Source organism: Otolemur garnettii, unplaced genomic scaffold (assembly GCF_000181295.1).
Source record: "Otolemur garnettii isolate 467f Iridium unplaced genomic scaffold, OtoGar3 scaffold00005, whole genome shotgun sequence".
Classification (NCBI taxonomy): domain Eukaryota; kingdom Metazoa; phylum Chordata; class Mammalia; order Primates; family Galagidae; genus Otolemur; species Otolemur garnettii.
Window position 1 is genome coordinate 22,003,847 of NW_003852400.1, and position 16,237 is coordinate 22,020,083.

General features: G+C 39.6%; 1 protein-coding gene across 1 annotated transcript in view; it reads left to right on the forward strand.

The window, feature by feature from the left end:
- COL1A2 (collagen type I alpha 2 chain) overlaps positions 1-15,973 on the forward strand; it is a 36,409-nt gene extending 20,436 nt beyond the window's left edge. Inside the window, exons 30-52 of the mRNA XM_003782677.3 lie at positions 170-214; positions 1,385-1,483; positions 2,706-2,813; positions 3,550-3,603; positions 4,576-4,629; positions 5,302-5,355; positions 5,460-5,513; positions 5,610-5,717; positions 6,175-6,228; positions 7,049-7,102; positions 8,055-8,216; positions 9,073-9,180; positions 9,851-9,958; positions 10,341-10,394; positions 10,479-10,586; positions 10,717-10,770; positions 11,135-11,242; positions 11,715-11,768; positions 11,895-12,002; positions 12,436-12,694; positions 13,120-13,298; positions 14,029-14,271; positions 14,970-15,973. Coding sequence (XP_003782725.1) covers positions 170-214; positions 1,385-1,483; positions 2,706-2,813; positions 3,550-3,603; positions 4,576-4,629; positions 5,302-5,355; positions 5,460-5,513; positions 5,610-5,717; positions 6,175-6,228; positions 7,049-7,102; positions 8,055-8,216; positions 9,073-9,180; positions 9,851-9,958; positions 10,341-10,394; positions 10,479-10,586; positions 10,717-10,770; positions 11,135-11,242; positions 11,715-11,768; positions 11,895-12,002; positions 12,436-12,694; positions 13,120-13,298; positions 14,029-14,271; positions 14,970-15,116 — 2,376 coding nt within the window. The 3' untranslated portion in view covers positions 15,117-15,973. The remainder of the gene's footprint in view (positions 1-169; positions 215-1,384; positions 1,484-2,705; positions 2,814-3,549; positions 3,604-4,575; positions 4,630-5,301; positions 5,356-5,459; positions 5,514-5,609; positions 5,718-6,174; positions 6,229-7,048; positions 7,103-8,054; positions 8,217-9,072; positions 9,181-9,850; positions 9,959-10,340; positions 10,395-10,478; positions 10,587-10,716; positions 10,771-11,134; positions 11,243-11,714; positions 11,769-11,894; positions 12,003-12,435; positions 12,695-13,119; positions 13,299-14,028; positions 14,272-14,969) is intronic.
- Positions 15,974-16,237: the final 264 nt, after the last annotated feature.

The window sequence follows — 16,237 nt, forward strand, 5'->3', positions numbered from 1 at the left end:
CACTAAAAGTTCTGTGTTTCTTACATGCACTAGTCTGTGCACTTATGCACTCATGTGGTAGAACCAGCTTTATTTTACTCTTTTTAAATCTTTCCTGGATTTTAATCGTAAGTGAATTTAGAGATCATGCATAAATTTCATGCCTTATTTATTCTCATGTTTTGCCTAGGGTCTCCATGGCGAATTTGGTCTCCCTGGTCCTGCTGGTCCAAGAGTAAGTGTCACTTAATTAAGTTCCATAAACTCCAGCAATGTGTTTTCAAAGAAGTAATGCTTTTTCCCTAACCCTGATGACCTTGCAATAAGTTCCTGACACTTCTAGAGTAAAATGCGAGCTGTACAGAGCATTGGATTTCTAAGTTGATAGACATTTTTGTTCAGTTGCCCGTATTTCCTATTCAATAATTACATGGCCATTCAGAAATGAATTAGTATTAGATAGACAAGTATGATATAATTATGACAGTGTCTTGACTTGAGCCAAGGAAAAGTAGTATCTTACTAAGTTCTAAACTTCATTTTTGCAATGTGTGTTGATGATCAAAGTCTAAAGCTGAACTCATGAGTCTTCTCTTATAGAGAATGATAAAATATATAGATTTAGTTTGTCCATGGAGATCAGCCTATCTAGAATGACTACTTTGCCCCTAATTTCCTGTTATGTTGCTAGTTCTAGTATTGGGCTGTATGTATCTAGGAAGCCCAAAAGAGGTTAGTGCCAAAAAAATTATAGTACCATAGAACAAAGTCCTTTGAAACAGTCACAGTATGGACCTATTTGAGATGTAAATTGGCAGATATTTAGACAGATAGGTAGACAAAGCGACATATACACATACACGTATATATCCCCTTGAACATCATAAGCGTTACAACCATTATTATGAGATTATTACATTATTATTATTATTACATTATTATGAGATTATTACATTATTACAACCATTATGAGATTATTATCATTACATATAACATAGATATGAAAATATTTAATATATCTGGCACTATTAATTCACTAAAATGACAATCTTTTCCTCTGAGTACTGCACATAACCAGTATAACTATTTTACCTATAGATCTATCAAAGAAAAAAAAAAAAAAGTAAATAAATTCTAAAGGTTGACTATTAGACATTAGAAGCAACAAAGTTTGGATTCCTAGTTGCAAACATTAGAGCCCATTGAGATTTTTTTAGAGATTATCTCATCCCATCCCTTCATTTTACTAGTGAAGAAATTAGGAACCAAAGGAACTTTAACTTGCTAATAAATGGCAGAACCAGGGTTTAAAATCTAAACAGGTGCCAACTCTGGTATGTTAGAACAGGTAGCTCTGAATATGATGAATGGTGGTGCAATGCTTCTGACACTCACTTTTTTACAGGGGGAACGTGGTCCCCCAGGAGAGAGTGGTGCTGCTGGTCCTTCCGGTCCTCTTGGAAGCCGTGGTCCTTCTGGACCCCCAGGGCCTGATGGAAACAAGGTAAAAGTGTATGTTTACATGTTGCTGCTTTGGCCCAGTCTGCTCTAAAATAAGTGGAGCCTTTACAATAGAATTGCTTTGCAGATGTTTATTTTCAGTTCTGTGATGATTTCCCTCTCAGTAAATAACAATCTGATTCCAGTGAACCTGAATTATTCAAAACAAACAAACCATGACCAAAAAAAAAAGAAAGAAAAGAAAAAGAAACACTGTAGAGAAAATTCCAGTGTTCTGCAAACATAAATGAATTAGTATGGGTTTTCACCCTTTTCTCATCACACTTTTTGTGCTTTTATTTTAATCTAAAAATATCATATACATGGGACATTATCATTAGAGAACAAAGTACTTTTTCAATATCTCACCCTGTAGAGTAAAATGCCAAAAAGTCGTCTAAACTGTAATAGTGAATTTATGATAATGAAAATTGACTAGACATCCACCCCCCAAAATGAGTCTGAAAACTTGGGTTCCCAAACAGAATCTCTGTTTAGATTTTAAAATAGATGGAATTACAAATTTCTGGGAAACAAATTAACCGCAAGAAAAAAAAAGGGAACTCATATTACTTCTAATTCTTAACTTTAAGGGGAAAAAATGTAAAAATTAGTTACAAAAAGTGATTTTAATAGGTGAAAGGATTTTACTGGAACAAAAAAAGAAAAGCAAGGTAAGAGGGAGAAAGAAAATGAGAAAGCACATATGGTTCTATGAGGTAGCATTTTCAAAAGGATCTATTAATCTCAGAAGCTTGTCAACAGGTTTGAAGTATGTGGAATTGTAGGGTTTTATACAAAAACGGAAGCTATAGTCACCACTCTTAAGGCGATTAGAACACAAACATTGACAAAGTCTCTACGCTTCCTGTCTGGGCTAAGAGACTTATCCTTGAAAAATGTCTGTGGGCAAACATTTTTCACTGTCTGCTCCCCATTGTCCTACCCTCTTCTTCTCCATGCCCGCCTTTCTCAAGAGGATTGGAGAAGGTTATTGAGGAATCACCATCACCCACTCCCACTACCTTTGTGTCCCTAGTCACCGCATCATTAATAGTTTTTCTCTCTGTTACATTCTTTCTCCTTTCAATAGCTGGTCTTTGTGTCTCGAAGCAGACAAGAATGCGATCTATACAAATGGTTAAATTGGAATTCTTCAAGAGCTGGGTTCTTTATTTTCTTCTTTTGCCACTGACATAATTGATTTCACATGTGTTTGATTCAAGGGTGAACCTGGTGTGGTTGGTGCTCCAGGCACTGCTGGTCCATCTGGTCCCAGTGGACTCCCAGGAGAGAGGGGTGCTGCTGGCATGCCTGGAGGCAAGGGAGAAAAGGTACCTCTGAGTGTTGGACTTTAATACATATTGTTGATGAACTCTAGCAAAGAAGGCCACGCAAGGATGCCCGATTTTCAGTTCTTGGCAGGTGGTCTGGTAGCATTTTGATATCTCTCTATACATATTTCCCTCTGCCACCCAGCACCTACGCATTTCTAAACTCACTAATCTGGCAAAATTCCTTGCTACCATGGAATTTCACGCAAACAGATGGTGTTGAGTAATACATGAGGCTCATTTTAATGCCACTAACAATAATGCCTCATCCTGCCCTAATTAATGGGAAGAAGCTATATTGAACAGCTGTCAACCGTGCTGCTGCATTAGTTATGCCATAAAAGTGATCAGGCACTGCAGCCCACTGCGATGTTGCCTTTTAATTCTGTCCACATGAATTTGTACCTTGCCTGATTATGCTTCAAGAGGGTGTATGAAATTAGAAGAGAATGTTTAATGATAATCTGGAAAGGGTCTTGAATTTTTTTCTTTTTTTTCCCCCTTTGATTAGCCTCTTATCTAAAGGTAGGGAATCAAGACATCACTCAGAGTCTCCAGTGACTGATGATAGCGTAACATCTTCTGAAAAAAAAAAAAATAAAACCTTTATATTCTTTTTTTTTTTATTGCTTGGGATTCATTGAGGGTACAAAGAATTAGGTTACACTGTTCATAGTCATTTTGATTCAAAAATTTCTTTCGAAAACAAAAAGTTGTTCTTGCTTTATGCTTTCAGGGTGAAACTGGCCCCAGAGGTGAAATGGGTACTACTGGCAGGGATGGTGCTCGGGTGAGTGGAGTTTTATATGTTTGCTTATACTTAGATTTTTCTTTTTCTTCTACATATTACTTCATTGGAACTGAGTTTTCCAAATCAGAACTACAAAAAAATAAAAAATAAAAAAGATTCAAAGTTAGTAAGCTATCATTTCATTCCTCTCTGGATCTATGACCAGCAATATCACTAAACATGCTCCAAAGGAAAAATCCCCACACGATTTACTTCTTGATTGATTCAGGATTGAAAATCAAATTCTGAATTTCCTACTTGCTTTAATATTAACTACAGCAACCACCAACTACACACCAAAAGCTCCAGGTTTCATAGAACATTAAATGCTTATTCAAGTGATAATAGGGCATTTTAAATAATTCTAATTCTTTTAAATTTTAAAAAGCAAGAACCTCTAATGAGGTCCTACAATTATTCAAATGAACACTGTAGAAATTTATCACTCAAAGGGCAGCCCCAAAGATTAACTGTTAATGCCACAGAGATGCCAAAGATAATCCCATAAAGGCATAATTATCCTACTTAGGGAGTCAGCACCTGTGCTGTCCCAGGCCACAGCCAGCCTTGGTTCTTTCCTCACCTCTCCCTCAGAGCTGATAACTCATTGTAGCTCATTTGTAATAGTCCTTTCTTTGAATCACACAGTTCTAACAATTCCCAACAAGGCTACCCATTTGCTCCTCTCCAGGGAATGTTACAGGAGCAGAGAGTTCAGATCTCTCACATTTCCAACCTGCTCTTGACTTACATATTTCTATACATTTTATGACTGGGGTACTCTCCTCCTGAGAGTGGCTTCTGATAGTCTTGATAATTAGAACTAAAATGCATCATAGGCTTTCTTGATGTCTAACCAGAGTGTGAAGACTGAAAATCTCAGTCACTGTGAGCATAGCAAAGAGGTTGACAAGATTCACTTTTGATGGTATGGGGTACTATTAATAAGACATGTTTCCTTTTGGGCACTAGGGTGCTCCTGGTGCTGTAGGTGCCCCTGGTCCTGCTGGAGCCACAGGCGACCGGGTAAGAATGCATTTTCACTGACTTGTGATGGCAGTATCTAAAATTTCCTGTCTGCCCTAGTCCCAAAGAGCCCCAGCAATTCATTTTTATGACTTGGGATAAAGCCCACTTCTTTCCAAACCTAGCTGTTGTAATAGGGTGGCAGGAAACAAATGCTCTGTGTTTAAAATTCTCTTTCCCTTCCTAAAGACGTGCCAGCTATCTGATCTATACGCTAATCCTTATCATTTGTTTTAGAGTCTTTCCCTGCTGCCCATTAACAGTTTCCTAATGCACTGAGCCTTCTCAAAGCCTTCAATTGTAAAAAATCAATAAAATACATAGCGTGCCCATTTCACATCAAACAGTCCACTTAAAATAGATCTTATTTATTGTATTGCAAAGATTGCAGCAAATAGATCAGCCCTATGTCCATCTAAAAATTAAAATGTCCTCCTTCTGGTATCATGGGCACTGATTTATAGTGTTTTTGCAACTGTACAACCAATACTGTTTCAGCCCCCAAAATGGAGTAAGAATCCACTTCATTTTACTCTGTGAGGTATCCATTAGTTATCCCTTCCAAGGCAACTACAAAGTCTGACAATAGCCCCCTGTCCCCCATGCTCCTCTCTCCTCCTTTGAGCATGTAGGGGAGGCACATTAACAAACCCACCTTTGGTCCCATTCTAGGGTGAAGCTGGTGCTGCTGGCCCTGCCGGTCCTGCTGGTCCTCGGGGGAGCCCTGTAAGTGGAAACCTGGCTCATTCTGGATACTCCTTCCTCTCAACCTTTAGACATTGATGAAACTAGGATTGCTGAGACATTTTTAAACCCCTTCTCCCACCTAGGGTGAACGTGGTGAGGTTGGTCCTGCTGGCCCCAATGGATTTGCTGGTCCTGCTGTGAGTATCGCATAATGAAGGTTAATCTGAAAACATTCCAAGTTGGGGAGAAGAGTGGGTCAGAATACCAGAGCTGTGACCATTCCTTTCCTACAGGGCGCTGCTGGACAACCTGGTGCTAAAGGAGAGAGAGGAGCCAAAGGGCCAAAGGGTGAAAATGGTGCTGTTGGCCCCGCCGGTGCTGTTGGACCCGCTGGCCCATCTGTAAGTTGAATTCACTGGTGGTCAACACAGCTTGTGTAGTTTCATGAGATCTCATCATACAACACACAGCAGGCAAGTGCCTGCTATACGCTAAGGGATTTATCAGATCAAAGATGGTTAAAGAAGAAGAATTAACATTTGCATACTGCAAATATTACACTTTATAAAAGTTTCATAAATATTGTCTTATTTTAATTCTCCCATAACCCATAGTGTGGTAATATTGAAGAATGAACTCGGATTTTTTTCTTTATTTTTGTTTTGGGGTTTTTTGGAGTTTTTTTCCCCTATAATAAATTTTGGGTGAAAGAATTTTCATTTTATATAACATAATCATTTTTTTAATTTCTGATTTTTTTTTCTTCTGATAGTTATGAGAATGATCCCTTTGAAGAAAAGAGTAACATTTGTAAGTGTTTGTTTTGTGGTTTAACCCTGCTTTTTTGTTTGCCTTTAGGGTCCAAATGGTCCCCCTGGTCCTGCTGGAGGTCGTGGTGATGGAGGCCCCCCTGTGAGTATTTGCAATGGACTCTGATCACTTCTCTCTCTTCAGAATCCCATTAGGAGCAACTTGAAAGTTTTTGATAAATGTGGACTACTGTGAACAGACTCTTGAGATTCAAGTTCATTCTATTCAGAGCAATTCTGATATTGATATTGATTTTAACCCAGCTAGAACTCAGTGCAAAATGTTTTGCTACCACCTCACCTGAGCAGTTTAATTGTGAAGTGGGGAAAATAATTCTTTGGTGCCTTTCTTCTTTTGTTGCTGGTCCTCTTGCTCTGCCTGACTGAATCTTTCCCCTCTGTGTCCAGCACCATCACCCAGACTCATTGGAGACCCAGAGCTCCCCAGGAATGAGCCGCACTGACATTTTTCCCCACTAGACAGTGCTTAATGCTCTAGGTCACCTGTTGTAGCTTCCTCTGTAAACATCATTACTTATTCAGTGGTCATTTTCTCAGCACCCAGGCAGTGGTTAAGAGAGTTAGTAATGTATACACATTCATGTATAATCATGACATAGTGTTTTATCTTCTTGCCCGTATAACCTTCAGAGAATATGTTAGCATTTCAAAAAAAGACCACCAAAATCTTAATGCAAATTATGGGCACTGTAGCTGGTGGCCAGCCAGGAAGGAAGATGTGTGGAGAATGAGGGTCTTCTGACTCCTGGTTAAATAACACCCTATATGAAGCTGCCTACTATCCACTCCTTGGTCCATCCCTGGTCACAAGTGCTGAGGATTTGCCAAAGGATAAATTCCCATCTTAACCAAATTCCAGGACTAGGTGTTGACTGTGGAATTTTAATGTGCTTGGTTCTTAGGGTATGACTGGTTTCCCTGGTGCTGCTGGACGGACTGGTCCCCCCGGACCCTCTGTGAGTAAATCAATCTGAATGTCCCTCTTCATTTACTCTAGCCAAAAGACCCAGTAGGAAACTGGTAAGAGACTTTTTAGGAAAACATATCACTAAAGCTTGCTATTACTTGCCAGGTCTGAGATCAGTTTTTCTGAATTATTAAGGCCAAACCATCACAAATTATATTTTATAATGTCAATCTGAGAGGCTTTTATTCATGCGAACCCCAGTCTCCTTTCAGGAGCGTGGTCTCTTTGTTAAAAATAAAAAACAGAATAGTTTTAGTCACGTATCAGATTATTTCCATATCTAATTACCCTTTATGGCTAACATTCTGCCTCCATTGTTAAGGTATAATTGTTCCTGAATTTGAAGGTGGTTTGGCCTCTAATTTAATTCTGATTCAGACTCTCTTGTCAGGACTCAAGAGAATTTAATTAATTACCAAGGATTAAGTCTTCCAGTTAAGGTTTTGGAAAAAAAATAGCAAAGATGTTGATTTTTTGGAATCCTTTTACAAGTTCATAATAAAAAAACTTCATTCCCTGTAGGCATTTAATTAAACCTAGTTGAGAGCACATGTGATTCCTCAATTATCAACAAAATGCCAACGTTGGCTTTCTTCAAAAAGAAATGGGCAGAGTCCTCCAAAACCCCAGGACCCATTCATTTACGACCAACTCTTACAGATCTGCACAGCTCTGGTTCCAATATTCCAGGGTACTGATGGCACAATATTGCTTTTCCTCACAGAAATTTGCCATAGAATCTGCCTCAATTATTACAGCCCTAGCAGAAGGAAGACAGAAATTGCTTCTTTCTGAAAGAAAAAATGTTAAAAAGTTTAACCATTTCCCTGAATTGATATTATTCTGTTGCATTGCTTGTTTGCAATCTAGAATCTTGGCTGCCTTCTTCCAGGTTCTGGAAGGATGACTAACAGTAAATGATCTTGTACATTTGCTTTCAGGGTATGAGTGGTCCTCCTGGTCCCCCTGGTCCTTCTGGTAAAGAAGGACTTCGTGGTCCTCGTGGTGACCAAGGTCCAGTTGGCCGAAGTGGAGAAACAGGTCCCTCTGGCCCCCCTGGCTTTGCTGGTGAGAAAGGTCCCTCTGGAGAGGCTGGAGCCGCTGTAAGTGATGTCAAACCCCTCTTCCTTAATGGCTTGTGTTGAATCAAAACAAAGCTCCTATACATCTTCATGTGACATACATCTGTTGACTAGTATTGCAGGAAGTCTGTTGAGCATACACTGAGGTGCCTTGGCTTTTGCAGATGCACAAAAAGCACATCACAGGGGCAGCAATACACAAGGGAACTCATTTTATCCTAGCAACAGTTTAACCTGTGGAGGGCACTTACCAGTCCCAGGATCAGAACAGGATACCATTGTTGTGTCCATCCTACTGTAAATTAGTCAACTACAGTAAGCTACCGTTTCCTGAAACGTGCACTGCCCAGCAGCAGTGCTATTCTGAAAGCTGCCTTAATTACTTTAGAGTCCAAAATCAAAATGTGCTTCCTTTTGAAATATCCATTTGCTTTCTTTTGGATACAGACTCAGTAGTGGAATTGCTGGATCATATGGTAGTTCTATCTTTTCATTCCTTATGAGAAATCTCCATTCTATGTGCAACTATCATGTATCTATAATAATTAAAAATTTAAAAAAAATAAAATTGCATCCCTCAGAGTTCTATAAAAAACTCTATTCCACCACCTCAAGTGGCTCTAGTAACCTCAACCATATATTTTTAAATGTTGCACCATTGGTCTCAAGTAGGAACCAGGGACAAAAAAAGTATATGTGCCAAGATGCAAACCCATTGTCATCACCACGAAAGAAAAGCTATCCAAGGATATATCCTACCATTAAGAGGCCATTAGTCTTTCTAAGCTGAGGGCAACTCATTCCCACAGTCCTCAAGCAACCTGGGATATCCCTGAGGCTCTTCCCTGGAATACTCAGTCCTTTCCTTCCTGCTCAGGGACCTCCTGGCACTCCAGGGCCTCAGGGCCTTCTTGGCGCTCCTGGGATTCTGGGTCTTCCTGGCTCCCGAGGTGAACGTGGTCTACCAGGTGTTGCTGGTGCTGTGGTGAGTGTTTGACACCATTCTGATTCCCATTAACATAACAAAAGATTTCAAAAACTGCCACTTCAAATGTGACAGGTTGATCACTGAATAACTCCACTTAAGATCTTTATTCATGGCATTTTCTTTATACAGATCACATCATTTATCTAAGAAGCTTTAATGCTACCTTACTTAGATACACAGTGTAAAGACACAGCTTAACATTATGCAGAATGATTTTTGTTCTTTCTACAAGCTTAAGAATGATATAAGCTCTAATTGCATTTACTCCTCTGCAATATGAAATGCTGGCATCATTCATCCTGGAAGAGGAAAGAAACTCTGGAAGTTCTGAATCATTCCATTAAGCCTGATCCATGACAGCAACTAGAACCATCTCATCTCCATAAACTCTATCAACTTTATGAATTCATTTATTTGGGATATTGGATCAAACTAGGCTCACTTTACACAAAGCAATGCCCCATAATCACACAGTACTGACCATCTAAGTGTGGAGAAGGAAGATAGGGATGAAACTTTTGATACTTTGTACCACACTGTGGGCCGTTCACACTCAATCCACCTTCTCCCTTGAAACAAGAATCTCATGGCTAAGATTGGTTTTGGTGGGTGAGGTTAGCATCCATCCTCTGAGAGGAATGTCATTTTATCTTCTCTGCCTCTTTAGGGTGAGCCTGGTCCTCTTGGTGTTGCAGGCCCTCCTGGGGCCCGTGGTCCCTCTGGTGGTGTGGGTAATCCTGGAGTCAACGGTGCCCCTGGTGAAGCTGGTCGTGATGTGAGTTCAACACTTGGTTTGTAAAATAAAACCAAGCAGGATTTCGTGTGTGTAACATTATGTCTTGAGCTGAGGTTCTCTTGTTCCAAATGTGTGAATAAGATAGTCTGTTTCTCCATAATATCTACACTTAATGTCGAAAATACGAAAAATCATTTGGGCTAAGGAATGAATGGGCTTTTAACTAGCACATTTCAAAACCAGGTCCAAATAGCAAAAACACCTGTTAAATGCAATCTAGGTTGGTAAGTTCTTGTCCCTAGTTTGTTGATAGGGGGTTCACTACTAAGCACCAGGAGTGACAGAGATAGAGCAGCCAAAACACAACGGCTGCTAAAGCAGAGTCTCACCAAGAGCCATCCTTTGTGTGGTGTCTTCACAGGGCAACCCTGGAAACGATGGTCCCCCAGGTCGTGATGGTCAACCTGGACACAAGGTTGGTACACTTTTCCTCTTTCTCTAATTTAAAAATGATTCGAATACAGGCCAGACTGATGCTGAGCTCATTTTGCCTTGGTAGGGAGAGCGTGGTTACCCCGGCAACGTTGGTCCTGCTGGCGCTGTAGGTGCTCCTGGTTCTCACGGCCCTGTGGGTCCTGCGGGCAAACATGGAAACCGTGGTGAACCTGTAAGTTCGAAAATATCACTCCCTTAATGTAGTCCTCCTCGGGGGCTTCACTTGGGGACAGCGGGTATGGAGATGAGGATCTTGGACCTAGCTGATGAGTTGTGTTTTTTGTTTCTTTTCCAATTCACAGGGTGCTGTTGGTCCTGTTGGTCCTACCGGTGCTGTTGGTCCAAGAGGTCCTAGTGTATGTACCTGGTGAAGAGTTCTTTACAAATTAATATTTGGGGAGAATCAATCTAAAGCCTGCATTAGAAAATAAATAATATATAGGCTAGACTTCATATTTCTAAAAAAATGTTTGCTGCATGTTGAAAATTGATACAAACAATCTGTATTAAGTCTTTTCTGCTTATTAGTATTAAATAATTATAAGGATCTAGCCACTTTTGAGACAGCTTAACTAAAGCAGATTACTGGGAGAGATGAGATCCCATCTAGAACTTCTCAGGTCTTCAGTTACTTTTGTAAATGGATTAAACAGTACTTGCAGAAGAGTCTCATATTTCAAAAAAGGTAAAAGTTCTACCCATCTTTCTCTCTCTTTATAGGGTGCACAAGGCGTCCGAGGTGACAAGGGAGAGCCTGGTGATAAGGGGCCCAGAGGTCTTCCTGGCTTAAAGGGACATGGTGGACTGCAAGGTCTTCCTGGTATTGCTGTAAGTAAAATGTGGCCATCTTGCATGTAAATTGACCCTGAAGGTTTTCAGCAAGGAAAAAATCTTCTTCACATTTTCACTGCTGTTGTTCTCAAACATCCTACGTCATATCCATTGCCCATTCTCTAGCTAACTTCATCTCTCTCAGCAATGCTATTTCATCCCAACACGAAAAGGTGAGGGTTAAGAGAGTTAGAAATATACATATATTAAAATCTCCCAGCAACAATGTCCTTCAACCCCACTTAAAATAAATATAATTAGAGGAATGACTAATATTGCACTGCTGAAATAGCTTGTGAAGAAAAATAATTGAATGTAATAGACATAATGGGAGAAAAGGGCCCCACTTTACATTTTCAATTTTCTCAATCCGGAGTCCATTGAAACTAAAGTTTCCCATTTAATGTTTTTTAAAAAGCTACCTATTAGCTAATGTTCTGAAAGTGATTTTTCTGTTCTCTCTTTAAAGGGTCACCATGGCGATCAAGGTGCTCCTGGCTCTGTGGGTCCCGCTGGTCCTAGGGTAGGTAAAACCAAGGGTTGCTTTGTGTTTGCAGCAGCAGAGGCTAAAGCAGGCAGTGAGCCCCAGGCCACTACACCTTTGTGGGGCTTCACCAGCCCACATGAACTTGCTGTCTTTCTTCCTTAGGGCCCTGCTGGTCCTTCTGGCCCTGTAGGAAAAGATGGTCGCAATGGACATCCTGGTACAGTTGGACCTGCTGGCGTTCGAGGCCCTCAGGGTCACCAAGGTCCTGCTGTAAGTATGATTTGGGAAAATAATAAAGAACATCACTGACTTAAGAAATATTTTCTTCAGACTCCAAGACAATATGACAACACATGAAAGTAGACTCACTTCAAAATATTCTCTAAAGTATCTGAAAATTATCTGTGTACAATAGGCTTTTTAAGTCCATCCCTGAAAGTAAGCCTGAAAGTTATTTATTTGTATGAACTTGATTCTTTTTTACTTTTTAGAACATGCTTTTGGGCAGCACCTGTGGCTCAAAGGAGTAGGGTGCCGGCCCCATATGCCAGAGGTGGCGGGTTCAAACCTAGCCCCAGCCAAAAACTGTGAAAAAATAAAGAAGAACATGCTTTTGTGTAAAGTTCAGTTGAAAAAATCCCATTACTGATGTCTTTTACCATAACCAAATACCAAACTTCTCCTCTCTCCTTCACCTTTGCAGGGGCCTCCCGGTCCTCCTGGCCCTCCTGGGCCTCCTGGTGCCAGTGGTGGTGGTTATGACTTTGGTTATGATGGAGACTTCTACAGGGCTGACCAGCCTCGCTCACCACCTTCTCTCAGACCCAAGGATTATGAAGTTGATGCTACTCTGAAGTCTCTCAACAACCAGATTGAGACCCTTCTCACTCCTGAAGGCTCAAGAAAGAACCCAGCTCGCACATGCCGGGATCTGAGACTCAGCCACCCCGAGTGGAGCAGCGGTAGGTCGAGGCATCCACACCAGACTGACCCTTCTCATAAGCTGAGCTTTTCAAAATTTGTTTCCACTGACATTTAGAATGAAAATGTTATTTGGGCAAAAAGTACGTTATATGAAATCATGCCCAATTAATAAGGCATCATTTTCTTCTCCAAACTAGCACCCATCCTCAAATTTCTCTTAATATATATATATATTTGCCCTTTTCATGGTAATAAGCACCCATTTTTTTTTATTTTTTTTTAATGGAGGAGAGGAGAAAAACTCATTTTGAAAACAGCCACTCTTGTCCTATTAAATCTGGGTGGGCGCTCTAACAGTAGGATCTAAAGTGTTATTTGTAGCAATCAGTGTCTTACTAGTTTATTAGAATCCATGTTCTGCTCAAGGAGAAGTTTCATGACCTGGGTCTCGTTTTCTTAAAAGGTCACTACTGGATTGACCCTAACCAAGGATGCACTATGGATGCTATCAAAGTATACTGTGATTTCTCTACTGGTGAAACCTGCATTCAGGCCCAACCTGAAAATATCCCAGTCAAGTACAGGAGCTCCAAGGCCAAGAAGCACATCTGGGTGGGAGAGACTATCAATGGTGGCACACAGGTGAGAAATCCTACAAACATTTCTCTTCCCACCAGATAATATTTGGTTAAGATTGTTTGATTATCCACATATTAATCTCTTTACAAAATGGGCTCATTAAAAGAACCTGCTTTTTACATAGTTCTAATTCTGTGTAAAATTGCACATTAGAAGACAGATTGATTGAACACATCCATATAATTCAAGGTTATTATTCACACCTGACTTAGTTCTCACTGGAGAAACTGACTAATGTCATTGATTGTAAAGGAGCACTGGCCAGTATCTACCCCTATGCCCATGCATATGCATTTTCAAAATGAGAGCAGCTCTTCCCAGTCTTTAATTAAACCTTTTCACCAGCTTTACTGAATGCCTAAAGAATTCAATAAATTACAAAATTACAGAAAAATAAAGAAGCCCAAATCTCTATCATCGTTCTCTCTTATTCTAAAGGAGAAACATACACATAAAGTTTAACTGAAACTGATACTTTTTTCAGATGACTTTGCCTTTCTTAGCCTTGTAAGTCTTATGTCCGTCTAGGTAACTGATGTTTCAAAGACAAGTAAATTGAGTTTGCTTAAAAAGTGCCTTTTTCCTAAAGCTTAGATCTGAATCCATTATTCCTGCCTATGCCAGGTCTTATTTTAATTTGACTCTTAGTATCCAAGTCCTTCTCTGCTTAACCAGAATTTATTTTATTTTATCCATCTTATTTTGGAAATTTATTCCATCTTATTTTCCATAGTTTGAATACAACGTAGAAGGAGTGACCTCCAAGGAAATGGCTACCCAACTTGCCTTCATGCGCCTGCTGGCCAACCGTGCCTCTCAGAACATCACCTACCACTGCAAGAACAGCATTGCATACATGGATGAGGAGACGGGCAGCCTGAAGAAGGCTGTCATCCTGCAGGGCTCCAACGATGTTGAACTTGTTGCCGAGGGCAACAGCAGGTTCACTTACACTGTGCTTGTAGATGGCTGTTCTGTAAGTATTAAGGAAATATGGGAAGTGGGGGTGGGAGGAGTTCTAGCTTAGACCATTAAACGAACAAAAGAATAAGAGACCTAACTTAATTTGATCGTTTTTCATAAATGGCTTTATTCAAATTCCAATGGTAAATCCAAAGCATTCCTATCAGACAGGGCCCTCTGAAATACTGAAATGGATAGTGTCCATGTACAAGTTGTGTTCCTTTGATATGAGTTTCTTAAATAGTGATGTATGACCAGAACTTAGAATTTCTTCAGATTTAAACAGCATAAGCTATAATTCATGTGTATTTTATTTTGCTTGTTAATGTGGCCAATACTTGATTTTTATGTTTTATCTACAATATGCTATAACAGAAGAAAAATTAAGATTCACTAAAAGCAACACTGCATACCTATCCATCCAAGTCCCCTCCCTCAAACATACACATCAATCCTAAATATGATATTGTAGAAATAAAGTCAGTTGGAACATGTATTGAAAAAAACGTTAACTACACTGAGAGAGAATTCCTCCCCCTAAAAACACCTTTTCGCTGTTTCAAATATAAACTTGTTAATCTGGGACATACATCTTCAGAATGACACAGACAAGCCAAAAAGTGATTCTTATACAATCCATATTCAAGCGTTATCAGATTCAGAAATAGTGCTGCCTTATGGATCTTTTCTCTTCTCTCTTTTTTTAAACAGAAAAAGACAAATGAATGGGGAAAGACGATCATTGAATACAAAACAAATAAGCCATCTCGCCTGCCCTTCCTTGATATTGCACCTTTGGACATTGGTGGCGCAGACCAAGAAATCCGTGTGGACATTGGCCCAGTCTGTTTCAAATAAATGAACTCGACCTAAATTTTAAAAACAAACAAACCAAAATTGGACATTTTTCTCTCTTTGCCATTTCTTCTTCTTTTTAACTGAAAGCTGAATCCTTCCATTTCTTCTGCACATCTACTTGCTTAAATTGTGGGCAAAAGAGAAGGAGAAGGATTGATCAGAGCATTGTGCAATACAACTTAATTAACTTCCTCTCCCTCTCCCCTCCCCAAAAGATTTGGAATTTTTTTTTCAACACTCTTAATACCTGTTATGGAAAATGTCAACCCTTGTAAGAAAACCAAAATAAACATTGAAAAATAAAACCATGAACATTTGCACCACTTGTGGCTTTCGAGTATCTTCCACAGAGGGAAGTTTAAAACCCAAACTTCCAAAGGTTTAAACTACCTCAAAACACTTTCCTGTGAGTGTGATCCACATCGTTAGGTGCTGACCTAGACAGAGAGGAACTGAGGGACTTGTTTTGTTTTGTTCACAATACAAAGGTGCTAATTAATAGTGTTTCAGATACTTGAAGAATGTTGATGGTGCTAAATGAATTTGAGAAGAAATACTTCTCTGTGTTGAGTTGTATTGTGTGGGTTTTTTTTTTTTAATTTGATTTAGCATCAGTATTTTCCACCCTATCCCCAATTAAAAGTATGCAGATTATTTGCCCAAAGTCGTCCTCTTCTTTAAATTCAGCATTTGTTCTTTGCCAGTCTCATTTTCATCTTCTTCCATGGTTCCAAAGAAGCTTTGTTTCTTGGGCAAGCAAAAAAAAAAATTAAATTGTACCTATTTTGTATATGTGAGATGTTTAAATAAATTGTGAAAAAATGAAATAAAGCATGTTTGGTTTTCCAAAAGAAAAATACTGAGTAAAATTCCTTGCTTCAATGCTCTTTGCAATATAAACATGCATCTCTACCAACCATTAGACCAAGTGCCTCCATTAGATGGAAATTATGCAAAAAGGGCAGTTTGGTATGGTAGAAAGAGCAGAGAACGAGGACCCAGGAGATATGAACTCCAATTCTGGCTCTGCTTCTTGTGGGTGAGTGACCTGGAACCTCTGAGCCTCTGCATCTCAGTTTCCATATCTACAATACGGGAAAGATTCCTTCTCACTTCTACTA